This window comes from Mauremys reevesii, unplaced genomic scaffold (genome assembly GCF_016161935.1).
Source record: "Mauremys reevesii isolate NIE-2019 unplaced genomic scaffold, ASM1616193v1 Contig1, whole genome shotgun sequence".
Taxonomy (NCBI): domain Eukaryota; kingdom Metazoa; phylum Chordata; order Testudines; family Geoemydidae; genus Mauremys; species Mauremys reevesii.
In genome coordinates, this window is record NW_024100715.1 from 1126588 (window position 1) to 1143457 (window position 16870).

General features: G+C 56.8%; 1 protein-coding gene across 5 annotated transcripts in view; it reads left to right on the top strand.

Moving 5' to 3' along the window:
• LOC120392475 (bromodomain-containing protein 2-like) overlaps positions 1-15938 on the top strand; it is a 37067-nt gene extending 21129 nt beyond the window's left edge. For all 5 annotated transcript variants that reach the window (XM_039517253.1, XM_039517252.1, XM_039517251.1 and 2 more), the window contains 10 exons: positions 53-283; positions 2002-2024; positions 5160-5275; positions 6695-6727; positions 8704-8768; positions 10683-10901; positions 11121-11341; positions 13357-13667; positions 14295-14417; positions 14759-15938. In XM_039517253.1, the coding sequence (XP_039373187.1) occupies positions 53-283; positions 2002-2024; positions 5160-5275; positions 6695-6727; positions 8704-8768; positions 10683-10901; positions 11121-11341; positions 13357-13667; positions 14295-14417; positions 14759-14862 (1446 nt within the window). In that variant the 3' untranslated portion in view covers positions 14863-15938. The remainder of the gene's footprint in view (positions 1-52; positions 284-2001; positions 2025-5159; positions 5276-6694; positions 6728-8703; positions 8769-10682; positions 10902-11120; positions 11342-13356; positions 13668-14294; positions 14418-14758) is intronic.
• The last annotated feature ends 932 nt before the right edge of the window (positions 15939-16870 follow it).

A 16870-nucleotide genomic window follows, 5' to 3' on the forward strand; every position in this document is an offset into this window, starting at 1 on the left:
CGTGTTCCTGTCCTTGACCCATGATTTCTCTGTTTCTATCTCTTCATTTCAGAAACAGCTAAAAACTGGGAGGCAAAAGATTGTGGCTGAATTTCAGCAACTGCGCCAGTTTCTGGAGGAACAAGAGCGACTCCTGCTGGCCCAGTTGGAAGAGTTGAATAAGGAAATTGAAAAGAGGAGGGATGAATATGTTGCCAAACTCTCTGAGGAACTCTCCTCTTTCAGTTCCCTGATCAGTGAGATGGAGCAGAAGTGCCAGCTGCCGGCGAGTGAATTCCTGCAGGTGAGACAGTGTTAGAAACACCCCATAATCTTTCACAGAGCAAGAAAGTCTCCTAACCCTTCACTCTTGCAGTGTAGGAGTGTGTGACGTTCCCCTGGTGTTATCTGGACCTGTGATCTGCTAGGTCACTCCAGTCCTCGACTCTGGGATCCAGCCTTACCCTGCTCCGCTGTGAGACCCCCACTCCTGGGCTGTTCACGCACAGCTTCTGGCATGTAAGCTGCTCTCAGCTAAGTGAGGGTGCACTTTTGGCCAGCCGTTGCTTGGATTGTGCAACCGAATGACACTAGCCAATATCTCTGGTCCCAGACACAACCCTAGGAACCTCCGTCTTACAGTGTCCAGTTAAACTCGCTGTTCTCTCTGTCTCAGAATGCAAGAACAAAGAGAAATTCAATAAAATTACAAGGTGATAAATTAAAAAACTCATCCATTGAACACTTTTTTTCACACATCACGTAATTAGACTGTGGAACTCATTGCCACTGGATGCTGTTGAGACCAAGCATTTAGCAAAACTCAAAAAGTGAGAGGATATTTCTGTGGATAACCAGAGTGATATTAAACCTCATACTTCATTGCTTCAGCCAGTTGCTTAGAGAGAAGGATGAGAATGTGGGGGCAGATTCTTACACCTTCCTCTGAAGCATCTGGCACTGTCCACCTTTGGAGACAGAATAGTGATTAGATGGACGTCTGGTCTGAGCCAGTCTGGCATTGCCTGTGTTCCAAACACTAACACCAAAAGATTAAAGATGGAACAAGTCTTTAATTATGGAAATAGCTAAGATTGAGGCTAAGATTCCGTTTAAAGCCTGATTTTGCCACTTTTCCTACATATCACAAAAAGGGAAAATATTGGCCTTCAAACTGATACATGAGGTCTGAGGCTGGGGTGATTTTCTCTGCCAGAGCTGAAGTTAGACAGGGAAGCTGTTCGTTACTTATGGTAGCCTGGACGTGTAAGTAGTCGTTAGAATTCCAAAAGCCTTCTCATGATTTTATTTTTCAAAAGAAGGCTCTAACGGGCAAAAGAAAGAAAAGAAAAAAAGGTGAGAAATAAAACGTAGCTTCCTGGACGTCTCTAGCTGATATCTAGAGTCAGATTCTCTGTTGCGACCAGTATCTGCTGTGGGCAGCATTCTTCACTCCTCAGGTGTCCTGCATTGAACCTGGGGTGTAGGATAGTGATTGGCCCTGTGTTACTCTGTACCCCAAACCCACTGTTCTCACCCAGCCCCACCTTCCTGTGGATGTCAAGAAGCCCACAGGACAGGCCCTCAGAGTGTTTGTGGGCAAGTGGGGAGAGAGTTTACAGCAAGGGGCGTTCAGCACAGCATGGGGGCATCCCTCCCTCTGGCCCCACTGGAGTCTGCAGGAGGGGATCTTCCCCACACCTGTGAGTGTTAGAAAGATCCTTGTTCCGCACATCGCAAGACTGAGCCTTTGATTCCATGTGCCGGGCGGTTATGCAAATGTCACTACACAGAGAGCCCGTGTGCCTCCGTGTACAAACTTCCTGGGCCCAGCTCCTGCAGTCAGAGCACTTCCCCGAAAGAGCAAAGGCAGCACATTGAATGTTTTTCTTTGCATTAATAAGTAACAAATAATTTCTCTCTGAACTTACAACTGTAAAGACAAAGTGAGTCCCCTCCAGAGCAGGAGGGATCCTTAGTGTGAGAGCTGGGACTGAATTTCCTTTTCTCTCTCCCCTCTAGGACATCAAAGGCACCTTGAGCAGGTAGGTGGCTCCTTCTCACTCTCCCTTTCACTTCCCAGGGCAGGGAAGGGATTTTGGACATGAGACCTGGCTCCCCACGGCCCAGCAGTGCAGAGTGTGGGGCTGGTTCCCAATGTCCCTCCGTTACATCTAATCTCGGGGCTGTTGTCATTGTGACCAGACTCCAGAATAGAGCAGCCTGAGAAAAGAGTGATTGACCTACAGACGGGGGTGTTATTTGTAGTGTGGCTGGTGGAACGGAGACCTCAGAGGATCGGGGATGGAGAACGAGTTTTTCACTGTTGGATGCTGTCCCAGGCAGCCCCCTCTGGCCTGTGAGTCTAACACTCCCTCCCCCAGGGCCCGGCTCCCAGCAGCCTGTTCTCTGCCTGGGTCCCCTCCTGCCCTGTCGAGTGCACAGGGGGGCTGCAGACTCCTCACTGCAGCCATTTCTGCTGCCACCTGCCTGGCTTTGCACTAGCCCAGCCCCCACCTGCTCAGCTGAGCTTCATCGTCCAGCCAGGGGTCACTGCTCTGGCCTGAACCCCCCGTGTGTGGCCTGTCTCCCCAATCTCCTCGTTCTCTGCTTCCGTCACCCTTTCCGGGGCTGATGTGGGGTGAGCACCCAGCACAGGTGTGTTAACAGGAGTGTCAGGGTCAGACACAGGAGGACGTTGTTCCCCCCTTCTTGCCACGGGGAGGCCTCAGCTGGAATCCTGTGTCCAGTTCTGGGCACCGCCCTGTGAGAAGGACGTGGAGAAATTGGAGAGAGTTGAGAGCAGAGCAACAGAAGTGACCCGAGGTTTAGACTGGACGAGCTGTGAGGAAGGTTGCAATAAATGGGTGTGTTCAGTCTAGAGAAGAGGAGACTGAGGCAGGGCCTGATAACAGTCTCCAGATCTGCCTGAGGCTGTTCTGCAGAGAGCGGTGACCAGTTGTTCTTCATGTCCCCTGAGGGCAGAACAAGGAGGAATCGGTTTAATTGGCCACAAGGGAGATTTACATCAGTGCGACGGGGTCCCGGGGTGCAGCCTGGACTGTGGCACTGCTGAGCCCTCCAGATCCCCAGCCTGGGCTGCCTCTCGCCCCGTGATGCTGATGTCGAGCTACAAGCCAGGCCCTGCACTGACACAGACACCTACGGGCAGGGACCCGCCCGGCCGTGTTACATGGCTCATCCCCCAGCCATTGATGAACCAGCAATACCAGGCGCCAGCCAGTTCCCCACAGCTCCAGCCCTGCCCCCCAGAACTGCACCGACTCCCACTGCTCCCGGCTCCCTGGGCAGTGCAGGTTCATTCAGTCGTTTGCCGTCCCCCAGTGTGGGGTGGACACACACTGGCCTTTGTAAGCTGAGAACCCCGGAGCTAGTGGACTGACCATTGTATGTATCCAAAGAGCTAGATAAGAACATAAATTATCTTTGAATGGGATAGTGGGTCTCACTCCAGGTCCTGGTACAATGGGCATCTACATCACCACAAGGATTGTCGCTAATTATCTCCCTTCCATGGTGTATGGGATACGTCAGGGGATCCTGCTTCCCACACTCACAGTACAAGACCGAGGGGACGTTCAGTGCAGCTGAAAGGCAACTAGTGTAAAGCTGTGGGGGGGGGGGGGAGCGGTGGAAGCTGATCTGTGGGGCTGCTGCTGGGTGCTGAGCACCCACTATTTTTGTTCCACGGGTGCTCCAGCCCCGGAGCCCCCACAGAGTCGGTGCTGACGTGTGTCAGGTCCTTAAACTTCACCCAGTTATTCCTGTGTTCAGCCCAATAATTTCTATTTGACTAAATCCTGACGTGTGTTGACTAAAGCACCTTCCAGAAAGCCGCTCAGCCTAGATTTACTGACATCAACAGACAGTAACACCTGAAGCTCCCTAGAAGTGGGGGGGGCACCGGTGCCAAACCCTGGCCCCACCCCTGCTCCGCCTCTTCCCCCAAGACCCTACCCACTCCTCCTCTCTGCCCTCTCCCCCCATCACTCACCTTTCAGGCAGGTACCAAGGCAGAGAGCAGAGCTCGCCCACCTTTAAAAAGTGATGGGGCCACGGCCCCCCTGTTGTGGCACCCGTCAGGAGATGGAGAATCCAGCACTTCCCTGGGCAGTTTCTGCCACTGGTTAATGCACCCGCACTGCTAACAATAAATTTGTTAGTCTTTAAGGTGCCACAAGTACTCCTGTTTTTTTTGCGGATACAGACTAACACGGCTGCTACTCTGAAAACTGCTAACAATGTCTGTCTGATTCCCACGGGCATTTCTCTGCCTTCAGCTTCCAGCCATTGGTCCTTGTTCTGCCTTTGTTTCCTAACCTGAGGAGCCCTTTAGTGCCAAGTCTGTTCTCCCCATGAAGGTTGTCACGGAGTGTGGGGGAGTCCGGGCCCTGCACCCACCACTTCCCGCGATTCACCGTGACTCTCACCCAGTCAGTAAAACAGAAGGTTTATTGGACGACAGGAACACAGCCCAAAACAGAGCTTGAAGGTACAACCAGAACCCCTCAGTCAAGTCCTTCTGTGGGGCTGGGAGCTTAAACCCCAGTCCTGGGGCTCCCTCCGTTTCCCCAGCCAGCTCTGAACTGAACCCCGCTCCCGCCGTCTCCCCCAGCCTCCCCCCAGCTCCTCCTCCAGCCTTTGGCCCTTCCCGGGCAGAAGGTGTCACCTGGCCCAACCCCTCTCCTGGGCTCTCATGTTATGCGCCCAGGTATCTTCCCTCAAGGAACGTCTCCCATCCCCAATGCAGACAGTCCCAGTGAAACTCCCCTGCAACATTCCCAGGTCAATGCTCCCCAGTCCCTGCTGCGTCACATCGGCATTTATACCCCACACTCAAGTGCCAGGGATCTCTCAGGACAAGGCATTTTCACCAGCCCTCACATCAGATTTGTTGGTGGTCTCTGCACTGGCTCCACTTTTTCAATGTCCATTTTAAAATGGGGACAGCAGAACTGGATGCAGTTTTCCAGTATCGGTCTCGCCAGAATGAAGTCCCTTTGTAGTGTCCAAGCTGGGATTGGACCTATTCCTGGGGCAACAGAGAATTTAACCTCCAGGGTCTGCTGAGCTACAGCCATTCACTAGAGTAAAATACATGTTAGTAAAACACAAATGTGAACGAACTCCACAGCGAGTAACACTGGGTTGTTCTTCAGATGCGAGAGGGAGAAGTTTCAGAACCCAGTGGCCTTTTCTTCTGACCTGAAATGGAGAATCTGGGAATCGTCTCAAAGAAATGCACCTCTGGAGACCAGAATGAAGGAATTCACAGGTAATAACCAGTCACCTGGGGGATTTTCTCACCTATGTTACACTGATAACTGACAGAGCTGGGGAAATCTCTTAGGGACAATGATTGTGGATGGAGATCGTCAGCTAATCATTTGGAAGCTATGAATTCCCTACCCAGCTCTCAGTACGGCCCACACACACTGGGGTAGGGGGCAACATTCGGACCCCCTGGGGGTTTCCTTTCTTAGCAGCTTTGAACGTTAACCTGAGCGTGAGCTTCCTGCTGAATTCACTGTTTCTGGAGTATGTTTGTTTGGATTGTTTGTCTGCAAGGCCTCCGGTGTCACCACAGTCCCTCTCTTGCTTCAGAGCAGGGCTGCGGAACCTGTTTTCTATCATGGGCCATTGACCCACAGAAAAAATCAATCGCAGGCCACTCACCCGCAGGGGGACAGAAAGGGGGTGTGGAGGCTCGGGGCTTCCCCCCGCAGCAGGCTGAGCTGGCGTGCGCGGCTCCAGCTGCGCAGGGATTGCAGAGACAGTGGCGCTGGAAGAATCTTTACAGTGGGGGAGCTGAAAGCCAGTGGTCCCCAAACATTTTACTTGGCACCCCCCTTACCCCTGTCTGTGCCCCCTCTCCCCAGAGCGGGGACCAAGACTGGGCCGTGGCCCTGGGAGGGGGGGAGCAGGATGGGGTAAGGGGGCTGAGGCTGGGACCACACCTGGGGGCTGGGGCAGAGTCCTGGGTGCGGGGCCAGCAAATGGGAACCCCCCGCGTTCCTAGTTCCCGAAGCTCTTCGCAGAGGTAGGTTCCCCACCCCTGCGTTAGAGATTCTCCACCTTTTATCCTCCTGAGCTGGAGAGAATGAGACTCCCAAAGGATGAGCCAGATTTACTGAGTACTAATGATTGAATGCTAATCAGTGACAAAGTGTCTGTGTGTTGGTCTGTCTGTGAATGATGTGTTGGTTTCAGAGGGTTTCTCTACACAGCAATTAAACACCTGTGGCTGGCCCGTGTCCGCTGACTCCGGCTCACAAGGTTCGGGGTCGGGCTGGAGCCTGGGCTCTGCGACCCTCTCCCGTCACAGGGTCCCAGAGCCCAGGCCTCTGCCCAAGCCCCAGCATCTACCCCACAATGAAACAGCCCCAGTGCCCCAGCCCTGCGAGCCCAAGTCAGCTGTCATGGGCCAGCCACAGGTGTGTAATTGCTGGTAAAACATCTCTGGTCTGTCATGTCACCTTAGGTCGTGTCCTTAGTTTTTAATGTTTGGGGTTATTTTTAGTGAGGTGTGGAACGGTTTGTACTGGTCTGAATTGCACTTAACCTCCTTCACTAGAACTTCATAAAGTTTGTTTTCTGTTCATTTTGCTTTTATATTAGAACGTTAACAATGTGACTAGATCCCTAAACACGACAACCTCACATTTCGACTTTTTTCACCCATTTCTTCCTCTAGACTCACTGTCGTCTAGACAGCGATTTGACAAAGGTAAATTTCTCGTATTGAACAGGGAGCGAAAACTTTCCTATGAATTATGGGGGCTCATTGGCAGCACCATAGTTCAGGTTTTGTTTCAGTTTTGCATTTGACAGGAGCTGAGCAACATTTTACTGGTGGCTGCCCAGATCTTTCCTAAAAACAGAAAAGACGATTCTTTTCTCTGTTTGAATTTAGAATTTGTAACTAGCGGTTGGGTTACCCAGATGGGCGGGGGTATGGGAGAGGGGGCGAGCAGTGTATCTCCGCAGAGATCTAAGAGTTTAAAAATGAGCCTTTTGGAAAGTCAGAGAGGAACATCTCACCTCGTTCTCAGAACTCTTTATGCGCATACATCACATCCCCTGGCCATATTATTATTATTAGCAAATGCACAAGTGGTACAATGAAGAATGGGAAAATCCAACATACAAAAATAGACATTTCTGTTTTCTCTCTACTTTATAGGTCAAAAGAAAAAATGTTAAAAATGTCAAAAGAGGTTAGACATCACCCATTAGCAGACAGGCCAACTCTCATGAATTAATCGTGAGAGATGCGATTTCTCAGTAAAATTAAGCCTCACTCATGATCTCACCATAGAGCCGCGGCTGAAAAAACCCACCCGACATTTGAGAGTTCTAAAAATGAGTCTGAATTTTACTTAGAAATCCTGTCAGGTGTCCTGGGCGCGGCTGGGGCTCCCTCTGTCCCCACCCCAGTGCGGCTGCTCCCCTGCCAGCCTGGGAAGTCAGAGAGGGGCCCCCACTGTAGCCCCCAGGCCTAGGCAGGGTGAAGAGCCCTAGGAGGAGCAGAGGTGGGGCTGGGAGGCTTTATTATGGCCTGGGGGCTGCAGGGGGCCTGACGTGATTGGGGGGCTGATGGGCTCAGGGGGGCTGTATTGCTGGTGGGTTCTGAGCAGAGAGGGTGAGTGCTCGGAGGGTGAACTGAGGGCGGTGGGGGAGGGGTGCTGAACTGATGGGGGTGATGATGGCGCTGGGGGACTGAATTGAGGGGGTTGGATGGGGACAGAGCTGATGGGGGCTGGGGGACAGGATTAATTGCTGGGCAGGAGATGGGCAGATGTGGGGTGAGAGCTCCTGCAGCAGGAGCCAAAATCCCCTTCTCCAGGACAGGCGGGAGAGTGGGCAGCACTGACTGTCACATGCACAGCCCTGGGGAGGGGACAGGGGGGTTCAAACATCAGGAGACTGAGCTAAAACCCACAACAGAATCCTTTAAAATGTCCTGATTGTTGGGCCCTGTGATCTGCTGGGAGCCTCCTGTGCTGCCAGGGTCTCTGGTCACATCTGTGGGGAGCGGTGGGGGCAGGTGGGGAAAGCTTCCAGGGCAGAGGGGCTCTTCAGCAACTCTGCCCCCAGCCGTTATTGTAGCCGTGGGCTGGGGGCCAGGGCCGGCCCTAGGGGGGTCCGGGGTGGAAGTGACGGATTCGTCTCTTCTGGGACCGACTGCACCAGCCAATCGCACCAGCCCGCGGGGCCCCCAAAGCGCAGGGCCCGGCGCGGTCGCCCCGATTTGCCTTCCCCAGGGGCGGCTCTGCCGGGGGCACAGACAGGAGGCATCACACTCTGGCTGCTCTCTGCTTCGCAGCCCTGAGGCCCCTGGAGCGAGGGGCCAGGCAGACTAAAGGAAGGACAAAGGTGGCTTAAAACCAGCTCCCTCTGACCCCCCTCGTCTTCTCCCCCAGCACAAGGATGGAATCACTGAGACTCAGACTCGGGGTCTGGGGCCTGGCTCAGCCGAGCTGATCCTTTCGCTCTGTCCCTGAACTGGCTCTGTCAGGAGTGTGAATCCCCCCGGCCCATGGCTGAGATCTCAGCGCTGCTCCCCATGCAGAGCTGGGTAAATCCGGGACAGGGGAGGTTGCCTGGTTCACTCCCCATCTGGGGCAGGTTCTGTCACTGACACGATCAGACCCTGCCCCAGGGCTGAGCTCTGCCCCTCACGCTCTGATTCTCTCTCTGCAGCGAATGTGACCCTGGATCCAGACACGGCCCATCCCGAGCTCATCCTGTCTGCGGATCGGAGAAGTGTGAGCTGGGGAGAAACATGGCAGGATCTGCTCAAGAACCCTGAGAGATTTGACACTGAGCCCTGTGTGCTGGGCTGCGAGGGATTCACCTCGGGCCGACACTACTGGGAGGTGGAGGTGGAGGTGGAGGACACGTGGGGAGTCTGTGATGTGGGGGTGGCCAGAGCGTCTGTGAGCAGGAAGGGATGGATCAGCTTTACCCCTGAGCAGGGGATCTGGGCTGTGCTATGCAGGGAGGATCAGTACCGGGCTCACACGTCCCCTGAGCAGAGCATCCCCTTGTCCTCGAGCCAGGGACTCCGCAGGATCCGGGTGTGTCTGGACTATGAAGGGGGGCAGGTGTCGTTTTTCGATGCTGGTACCGGGGACCCAATTGTCACTTTCCCGCCAGCCTCTTTCGCCGGGGAGGGAATCCGCCCGATCTTCTGGGTTAGTGCTGGTGCGCGGCTCACGCTGTGTCCCTGAGGTGCCCTGTCTGTGCCCATGAAACAGGCTCCTCTAGCCCCCACTCCCCGATCTCTCTGACCTGGAGGACTCAGCCACTGCCCCCCCACACGCAGACAGGGCCGAAGGGGGGTGATGCTCTCCCCGTAGCTCTATGGCTGTGGAGGTCTATGGGAGGCTGTAGACTGGGTCTCTGTGCTCCTCGGAGGTCAACTCAGGGTGTGGGGGGGTGGGGGTCCCACCAAGGAAGGAGGGAGCCCCTCTGTGGGAGGGACCCGGCCGAGGGCCAGGGAGAGACCCCTTAACTGGGGGAGGCCTGGCTGAAGGGGCTGAGGGAGGGGAGAGCGGGTGGGAGGCCTGGCTGAAGGGGCTGGGGGAGGGGAGAGCGGGGGCAGGGCTGGCGGGAGAGGGGGGCTGGAGGGGACAGGCCAGAGGGCAAACCAGGCGCCAGGCGGGAGAGGTTCCCAGGAGACCAGGGGCAGGTGTCGCAGGGGAAGCAGAGCTGGGCAGGGAGGACCCAGCTGCACAGACGACGTCCTGCCCCTTGGCTTGGGGTGCACAGAGGCTGGGGACCCGTCGGGCCCCCCAGGGTTCCCCCAATCAGAGCCCAGGACTGGAGTCCTCTGCTCCCCTCCAGCGGCTCTTCCAGCTGCGTTAGCAGGACACTGGGTGGGGGGTTCGACTGACGAGCTCCTAAGCGCCCGGGGGGCAGCGTTTGAGTCTCGCCAACTGTTGAGAATAGGCCACTTCCACCTTAATTGAATTGGCTCGTTAGCACTGAGCCCCCACTCGGTCCGGCAGCTCCCCTCTGTTCACGTGTCGTGTGTTTATACCTCCCCCCTGTATGTTCCACTCCCTGCAGCCGATGAAGGGGGTTTAGCCCACGAAAGCTTCTGCCCAATAAACGTGTTGGTCTCTAAGGTGCCATGAGGACTCCGCGCTGTTTTTCCTGGGACACACTAACACGGCGACTGCTCTGAACCCCTCTGAGATCTGTGGTTCCTGACACAAGGGAGGATCGGACACTGATCTGTGGGCAGGGGTGGGGTGCAGGCTCTGGGGGAGTTTGGAGGTGGGAGGGTATGTGGGGTGGGGGTGCAGGCTCTGGGAGGAGTGTGGGGGAAGGGGTGGGGGTGCAGGCTCTGGGGGGGGAGTTTGAGGGCTGGGGGGTGGGGTCTGTGCCCCTTCCCTGGTGCAGCCACCCCCGCTCACCCTGTGGTGCAGCGGAAGATGGAGAACCGGGATTACCATGACGCGCAGGAATTTGCTGCCGACGTCCGGTTAATGTTCTCCAACTGCTACCAGTACAACCCGCCCGACCACGACGTCGTGGCCATGGCTCGCAAGCTGCAGGTGAGTGGGGCAGCGGGGCCAGGGGCACTCCCCTCCCCCCGCCCCCACCCCAGGGCTCAGCACGCCTTTGTCTCCCCACGGCACCCGCTAACCCTGGCCTCCCTCGCCCTCCCGCAGGACGTGTTCCAGTTCAGCTATGCCAAGATGCCGGACGAGCCCCTGGACACCAACCCGCCATCGGCCAGGCTGTCTGGAGCCCTCTCGAAATCCTCCTCCGAGGATGAGGACAAAGATGAGGATGAGGACGCCGAGGAGAGCAGCAGCGAGAGTTCGTCGGAGAGCGAGGAGAGCTCGGAGGAGGAGCGCGCCAACCGGCTGGCAGAGCTGCAGGAGCAGGTGAGGCCGTCGACCCTGACCATACGGGTGTGGAGGCTGCTAATTCTCTATCTTCCCTGGCTTCCCTGGCTCTGTCCTGGCCCCCTTGCACGGGGGCCCTGTCTCTGAGCTAGTGCTGAGCTCCCTTCCTCTGCTCCTTGTCGTCCCTCTCCAGCTGCAGCTGGTGAGAATTCATGTATCTCTGGGTCCCCTCTCACTGGTGTGTCTCTCTCCCCCCAGCTGCGGGCAGTGCATGAGCAGCTGGCCGCCCTGTCGCAGGGCCCGGTCTCCAAGCCCAAAAAGAAGCGGGAGAGGAAGGAGAAGAAAAGGAAGAAGAAATCGGAGAAGCACAAGGGCCGGGGAGGCGATGAGGAGGCGCGGGCACACCAGGCCCAGCTGAAGAAGGCCAAAAAGGCAGGGGGCAGCAGTGGAGAGACCAGCGGGAGCAGCAGCATCACCAAGTGAGCAGGGTGGGGATACGTGGAGGTGGCGATACGTGGAGGTGGCAGGGCAGCCCGTGCCCCAACCAGCTGGGGAGTGGCGAGGGCAGCTGCGTGATGACTCTTTCCCCGGCGGATCGACCGTGGCGATGACCTTGTGTGAACAAGCCAAAGCCTGTCTGACGGCTGCCTGCCGCCGTCTCCCTTGGCTGGGTGGGGGTACAGGTCCTCGCTGGGCTTAGCTGCTCCTGGCACAGCGTGGGTCTGACATCCAGTGGGCAGCTCCTGGCGTCCCCGCACTGTGGCTACAGGGGCTTCCAGGGTCCCCAGGAGCACCTCAGTGTGTGAGCACCTCTCCCCTGCCACGTGAATCCCTGTCTCAGCAGCTTCAGCTTCCTGACGGGGTGTGAGCCAAGGGTCTTGCTAACTCTCCGCTTCCACCTGCCCCCCAGCCCCACATGAGTTCCACAGCAGAGGCCTTGGGTGGTGGGCTGGCTCCTGCGATACCCACAGGAGGTGGATTTGTGGCCATCACGGTGGATTGATTTCAATCAAGAAGCAGAAAATCTGGATTGAAATCCTGTTTTGCCCTTGTATTTAGTTCTTTTCCTACAGAGGGTCATTCTTGTTAGTTGAGAACCATTAAAACATGTTGATTTGCAAAAAAGCTAAGAGGGTGTTGGGAATCATTAAGAACGAGATAATCAGACAAAAATATATTGCCACTATATAAATCCATGGGACGCCCACACCTTGAATCCTGCGTGCAGATGTGGTCAGCCCCATCTCAAACAAGATCTGTTGGGATTGGAAAAGGTTCAGAAAAGGGCAACAGAAATGATGAGGGGTACGGAACAGCTGCCATATGAGGAGAGATTAATAAGACTGGGACTTTTCAGCTTGGAAAAGAGACAGCTAAGGGGGGATATGATAGAGGTCTATAAAATCATGACTGGTGTGAAGAAAATAAATAAGGAAGTGTTATTTACTCCTCCTAACACAAGAACTAGGGGTCACCAAATGAAATGAATAGGCAGCTGATTTAAAACAAATAAAAGGAAGTATTTTTTTCACACAACACACAGTCAACCTGTGGAACTCCTTGCCAGAGGCTGTTGTGAAGGCCATGACTATAAATGGGTTCAAAAAAGAACTAGATAAGTTCCTGGAGGATAGGTCTATCCATGGCTATTAGCCAGGCTGGGCGGGGATGGTATCTCTAGCCTCTGTTTGCCAGAAGCTGGGGATGGGTCAATTGATGATTCCCTGTTCTGTTCATTCCCTCTGGAGCACCTGGTACTGGCCACTGTCGGCAGACAGGATACTGGGCTAGATGAAGGTCTGGTCTGACCCGGTGTGGCCATTCCTATGTTGTTTATGTAACTGAATATAAGGTTTATGCTAAATTTGGTGATACTTCTTGCGGTTCACGAAGAAACAGTAGATCTCTACATTTTTATTTAAGCCATTATATTGCGTGTTTTATTGTGCAAAGAAATTGGGAATGATGCATTTATTTACTAGATTGGCTGTGATCTATTTTGATGGAAATTGGAATGCAATTTAAAAAGGCACACGTTTTTGGACTGATTTTTAATTCAGTAAAATGACCTCAAATGTCTTGGAAATGTAAAAGAAAAGAAGCTTATCAAAAACTTTGTGTTTACCACTGATTTGGTGAACGAGTTAGTGAACTGAGGTGATTGTTTCTGGTCACCGTGTCCTTCAAGCCTTCGGAACCAGTAGATTTGATTCTCTCACACCTAAGTTCTCCTCAGAGATTGGAAAAGGATAAACAAGCTTTGTCCTGCTTTTTCAGTTCCCGGTTAGGTTCTTTTTGATTTCCACGCTGGCCACGTGGGTGGCAGGGCTGGCTCTGTGGCGCACCGTGGCCGGGCTGTGTGTGAGGAGATGTGGCGCACGGTGGCCCGGATGGGGTCTCTGGCCGTGTGGGTGGCAGGGCTGGCTCTGTGGCACACAGTGGCCCAGAAGAGGGGTATCTGGCCATGAATGACATCCTCCCCCTCCCCCCCCAGGAATTCCAGTAAGGTGTCGAAGGCGGCGCTGCCGGCACCCCCCCTGCTCTACGACTCGGAAGAGGAGGAGGAGAGCAAGCCCATGACCTGCGACGAGAAGCGCCAGCTCAGCCTGGACATCAGCAAGCTGCCGGGGGAGAAGCTGGGGCGGGTGGTGCACATCATCCAGTCGCGGGAGCCCTCGCTGCGCGATCCCAACCCCGAGAAGATCGAGATCAACTTAGAGACCCTCAAGCCCTCCACCCTGCGGGAGCTGGAGCGCTACGTGCTGTCCTGCCTCCGCAAGAAGCCGCGCAAGCCCTACAGCGAGAGTGAGTGGGGGGGTGGTCCCGGGCTGGGCTCTGGCCTAGGATGTGGGAGCCCTGCGTTCAGTTCCCGGCCCTGCCAAAGACCCCCCCGTCCAGTCCCTGAGCCTCGTGGTGCTGACGTGAGAGAGGCCCTGCCCTGCTACCAGGGGGTAAAGACGACGTGGTCGAGAAAGCGCCCCAAGACCTCCTGCAGAGAAGCGCTAGATACAAGCTGGGGGGCTGGGAGCCTTGCAGCAAGGGTGGAGGGGGATGAAGTTGTTAGGGTGGGGAAATCAGGGAGCTTAGGGGGTCTGGTGCCCCCCAGTGAGAGCATGGGGGGATGTTCTGGGGTTAGCGTGAGGGGGGATGCCTGGGAGCCTTGCAGTGAGTTAGCCGGGGAAGGGAAGATCTCAGCAGTGACCCTCTGTCCTGCCTGTACACAACCCCGTCGGCCTTACGAGGGATGGGAGGACATTGGGGGAGCCTTGGGGAGCAGTGCGCTCTGCCCCAGCGCACACTGTACAGAGATGGGGTGGGGCTGAGTGCAGGGGTGGGCTTGTCTGCTCCCCAGGCGGGGTGGGCATAGGGGGGCTCAGGGAGGCCAGCCAGCCACGGGGAGCTCTCTGAGCACGTCTCTCCTGCGCGCTGCAGCCATGAAGAAGCCAGTGGGGAAGACGAAGGAGGAGCTGGCGCTGGAGAAGAAACGGGAGCTGGAGAAACGGCTGCAGGATGTGAGCGGCCAGCTCAACTCCACCAAGAAGCCCCCCAAGAAGGGTGAGTGCTGGGCAGGGGGCGGGAGGTCCCTGCCTTCCCTTTGTGGGGCGTCAGCGTTGGGGTCCGCGAGGCAGGGATTCGGAGCTGGGTGAGGGGGAATGATTCCAGCTCTGCTGGTGCCCTCCTGACCTGCAGCCCCGGCTAGCCCAGCCCTGCCCCCCCCCAGCTCTGCCGGTGCCCCTCACTCCCGACCCGCAGCCCCTGCTAGCCCAGCCCTGCCCCCCAGCTCTGCCAGTGCCCCTCACTCCCGACCTGCAGCCCCCCGCCAGCCCAGCCTGGCTCCCAGCGCAGGATAAAGAGGGCATGTTCTGTTTGCTGACCGGCTCCCTCGTTCCCTGCAGCCAGCGAGAAGCCGGAGTCTGCCCAGCAGGTGCCCGTGTCGCGGCTCAGCGCCAGCAGCTCCAGCTCCTCGTCCTCGGACACCAGCGACTCGGATTCCGGCTAGAACGGTGGCGGCGATGGCAGTGGGCGGGCGGCATCGTGGCCGGGTGGAAGCGTGGGCAGGTTCAGAAGAGGCTCTGCGGGACCGGACCCCATGTGAACCGGACTGAGCAGCTCCACCCGGTGGGCAGCACCCCCAAGGCGAGGGAGGGTGCCAGTGACTGCCCCCTCACGGACATGGGCACTGCCCCAGTGTTTACAGTTCGCAGGCCCCTGGGGGTTGTCGGCGCAGAGGCACCTGCCGGGCACAGCCTGTGCAGGCCCCGGCGCGACCCCAGCCAGGTTTTAACGTTTGGGTTGGTTTGGTTCTGACACATGGGAGCTTTTCCCAGGGCAGAGTTTGGGTTTTAAAGGGTTTGGAAGTCTCCATGTTTGGATTTGCTCTTGGGGGGTGGGGCTGGGGGCTTGGGGGGGCCTGGCCGGACAGACGGAAGCCGCAAGCCCCTCACGTGCTCTGGGCTGCATCGCCGGCCCCCCCATCTCACGTCCCACCGGCGGCCTCGTCCCCTTCTCCGGGGAGGGTTTATTTATTTGAGCAGCGGTTGGGCCGCGAGGCCCTGCAGAGACGGGTGTCGCCCGCCCGGCTCCAGGACTGCAGTGTACAGAGCCCGTGGGGGCCCGGCCCGGGCAGCATGCTCCTTACCGGGGGGGGCGGGGAGGGGAGGGGAGGGGGGCTGTTTTTTATGTTGACTGTACAATTGTTTTCTACTCCTTCCTTTTCCCTCCCCGTCCCCTGCCCGCCCCGTCAGACCCTGAGGGCGGGCTCAGCTGTTCTGACCTTTCCATCCTGGAACATGTAAATAAAGAAAATATTATTGGAGTTCTTCGAGGTGTGTTGCTCACGTCCATTCCACACCCGCCCCCTTCCCCCCTGTCGGAGCAGCCGGTAGGAAGGAACTGAGGGGCCCCGGCTCGGCAGAGTCACATATTCGGCGCCAGGCAGGCGCGACTCCAGGGGGCTTCACAGCCGACCCGCTGGGAGCTGCTGGGGAAAAACTTTCCAACGGCCGTGCACACAGCGCGCACACACCTGCCTGGAATGGACGTGAGCAACATCTCAAAGAACCACAGTTACGAGAGGTGAGTCACCGTTTTCTCTTTGCCATTTACTTCCTGTTTCCCAGTCTCTGCCCTGACTGGGCTGTGAGCTCCGTCCAGCTCGGGGTTTGCATGTTCCAGCCATTCAGGCAGTGTTCTTAAAACGCCTTGTTAACCCAAAGCCTGGACCCTGCCGGTGGGTGGACCCAGGACTCAGTGGGGCTCCCCCCACACACGGGCTATTTGTGCAGATCCAGTCTCAGGGTCTGGCTGTGGTTGGAGAGCAATGTGCTCCCACCGGCTCAGCCGTCGCAGGGGTTCGGGGGCCCCCCCTGTGAAAAATGTGACCTTAGTTTCTAGTCCGAGGTCATCTCAGGTCAGCCCCAGCCGCTGGCTCCCGTTCTGCTTTGTCTGGGAGACGGACGCGCCCTCTGCTCCCAGCAATCAGCTCCCCGGGGGGTCCTTACAGACGGGACAGGTCACCCTGAGCCGTGCACTGAACAGGCTCCTTCCGTCGCTCACTCACAGGCAGCTTCTCCAGACCTTGAGGCACCTTCGTGGCTCCCCTCTGAGCCCCACTAACGTTTCAGCCTTTCCGCAGGGCCAACGCCAGGGCTGGACCCAGCAGCCAGTGACGCTCTCACCAGGGCCGTGTGCAGAGGTGACACCATCTCCCGGCGCCTGCCCCATATTCCCCGGTTCCTACAGCCCAGGGTCACACCTGCCCCCTGAGCCACAGCACGGCCCTGGGAGCGCATGTTCAGTTGGGTTCTGCCTTGAGCCCCACCTCCATTCGGAGTCTCTGTGTCCCAGGGTACAGCCCACCTGACCCCCATCATGAGGGACCTACATCCTCGGTTCCTCGCTGTCCAGCCTGGCCCCTGACTGTGTGAAAACACGTGGGAATGGGCCCAGCTCCCTGTGTGCCCCAGCTCACTGCGTGTAACTGACCTGTCCCGGCATCACCCCCCATG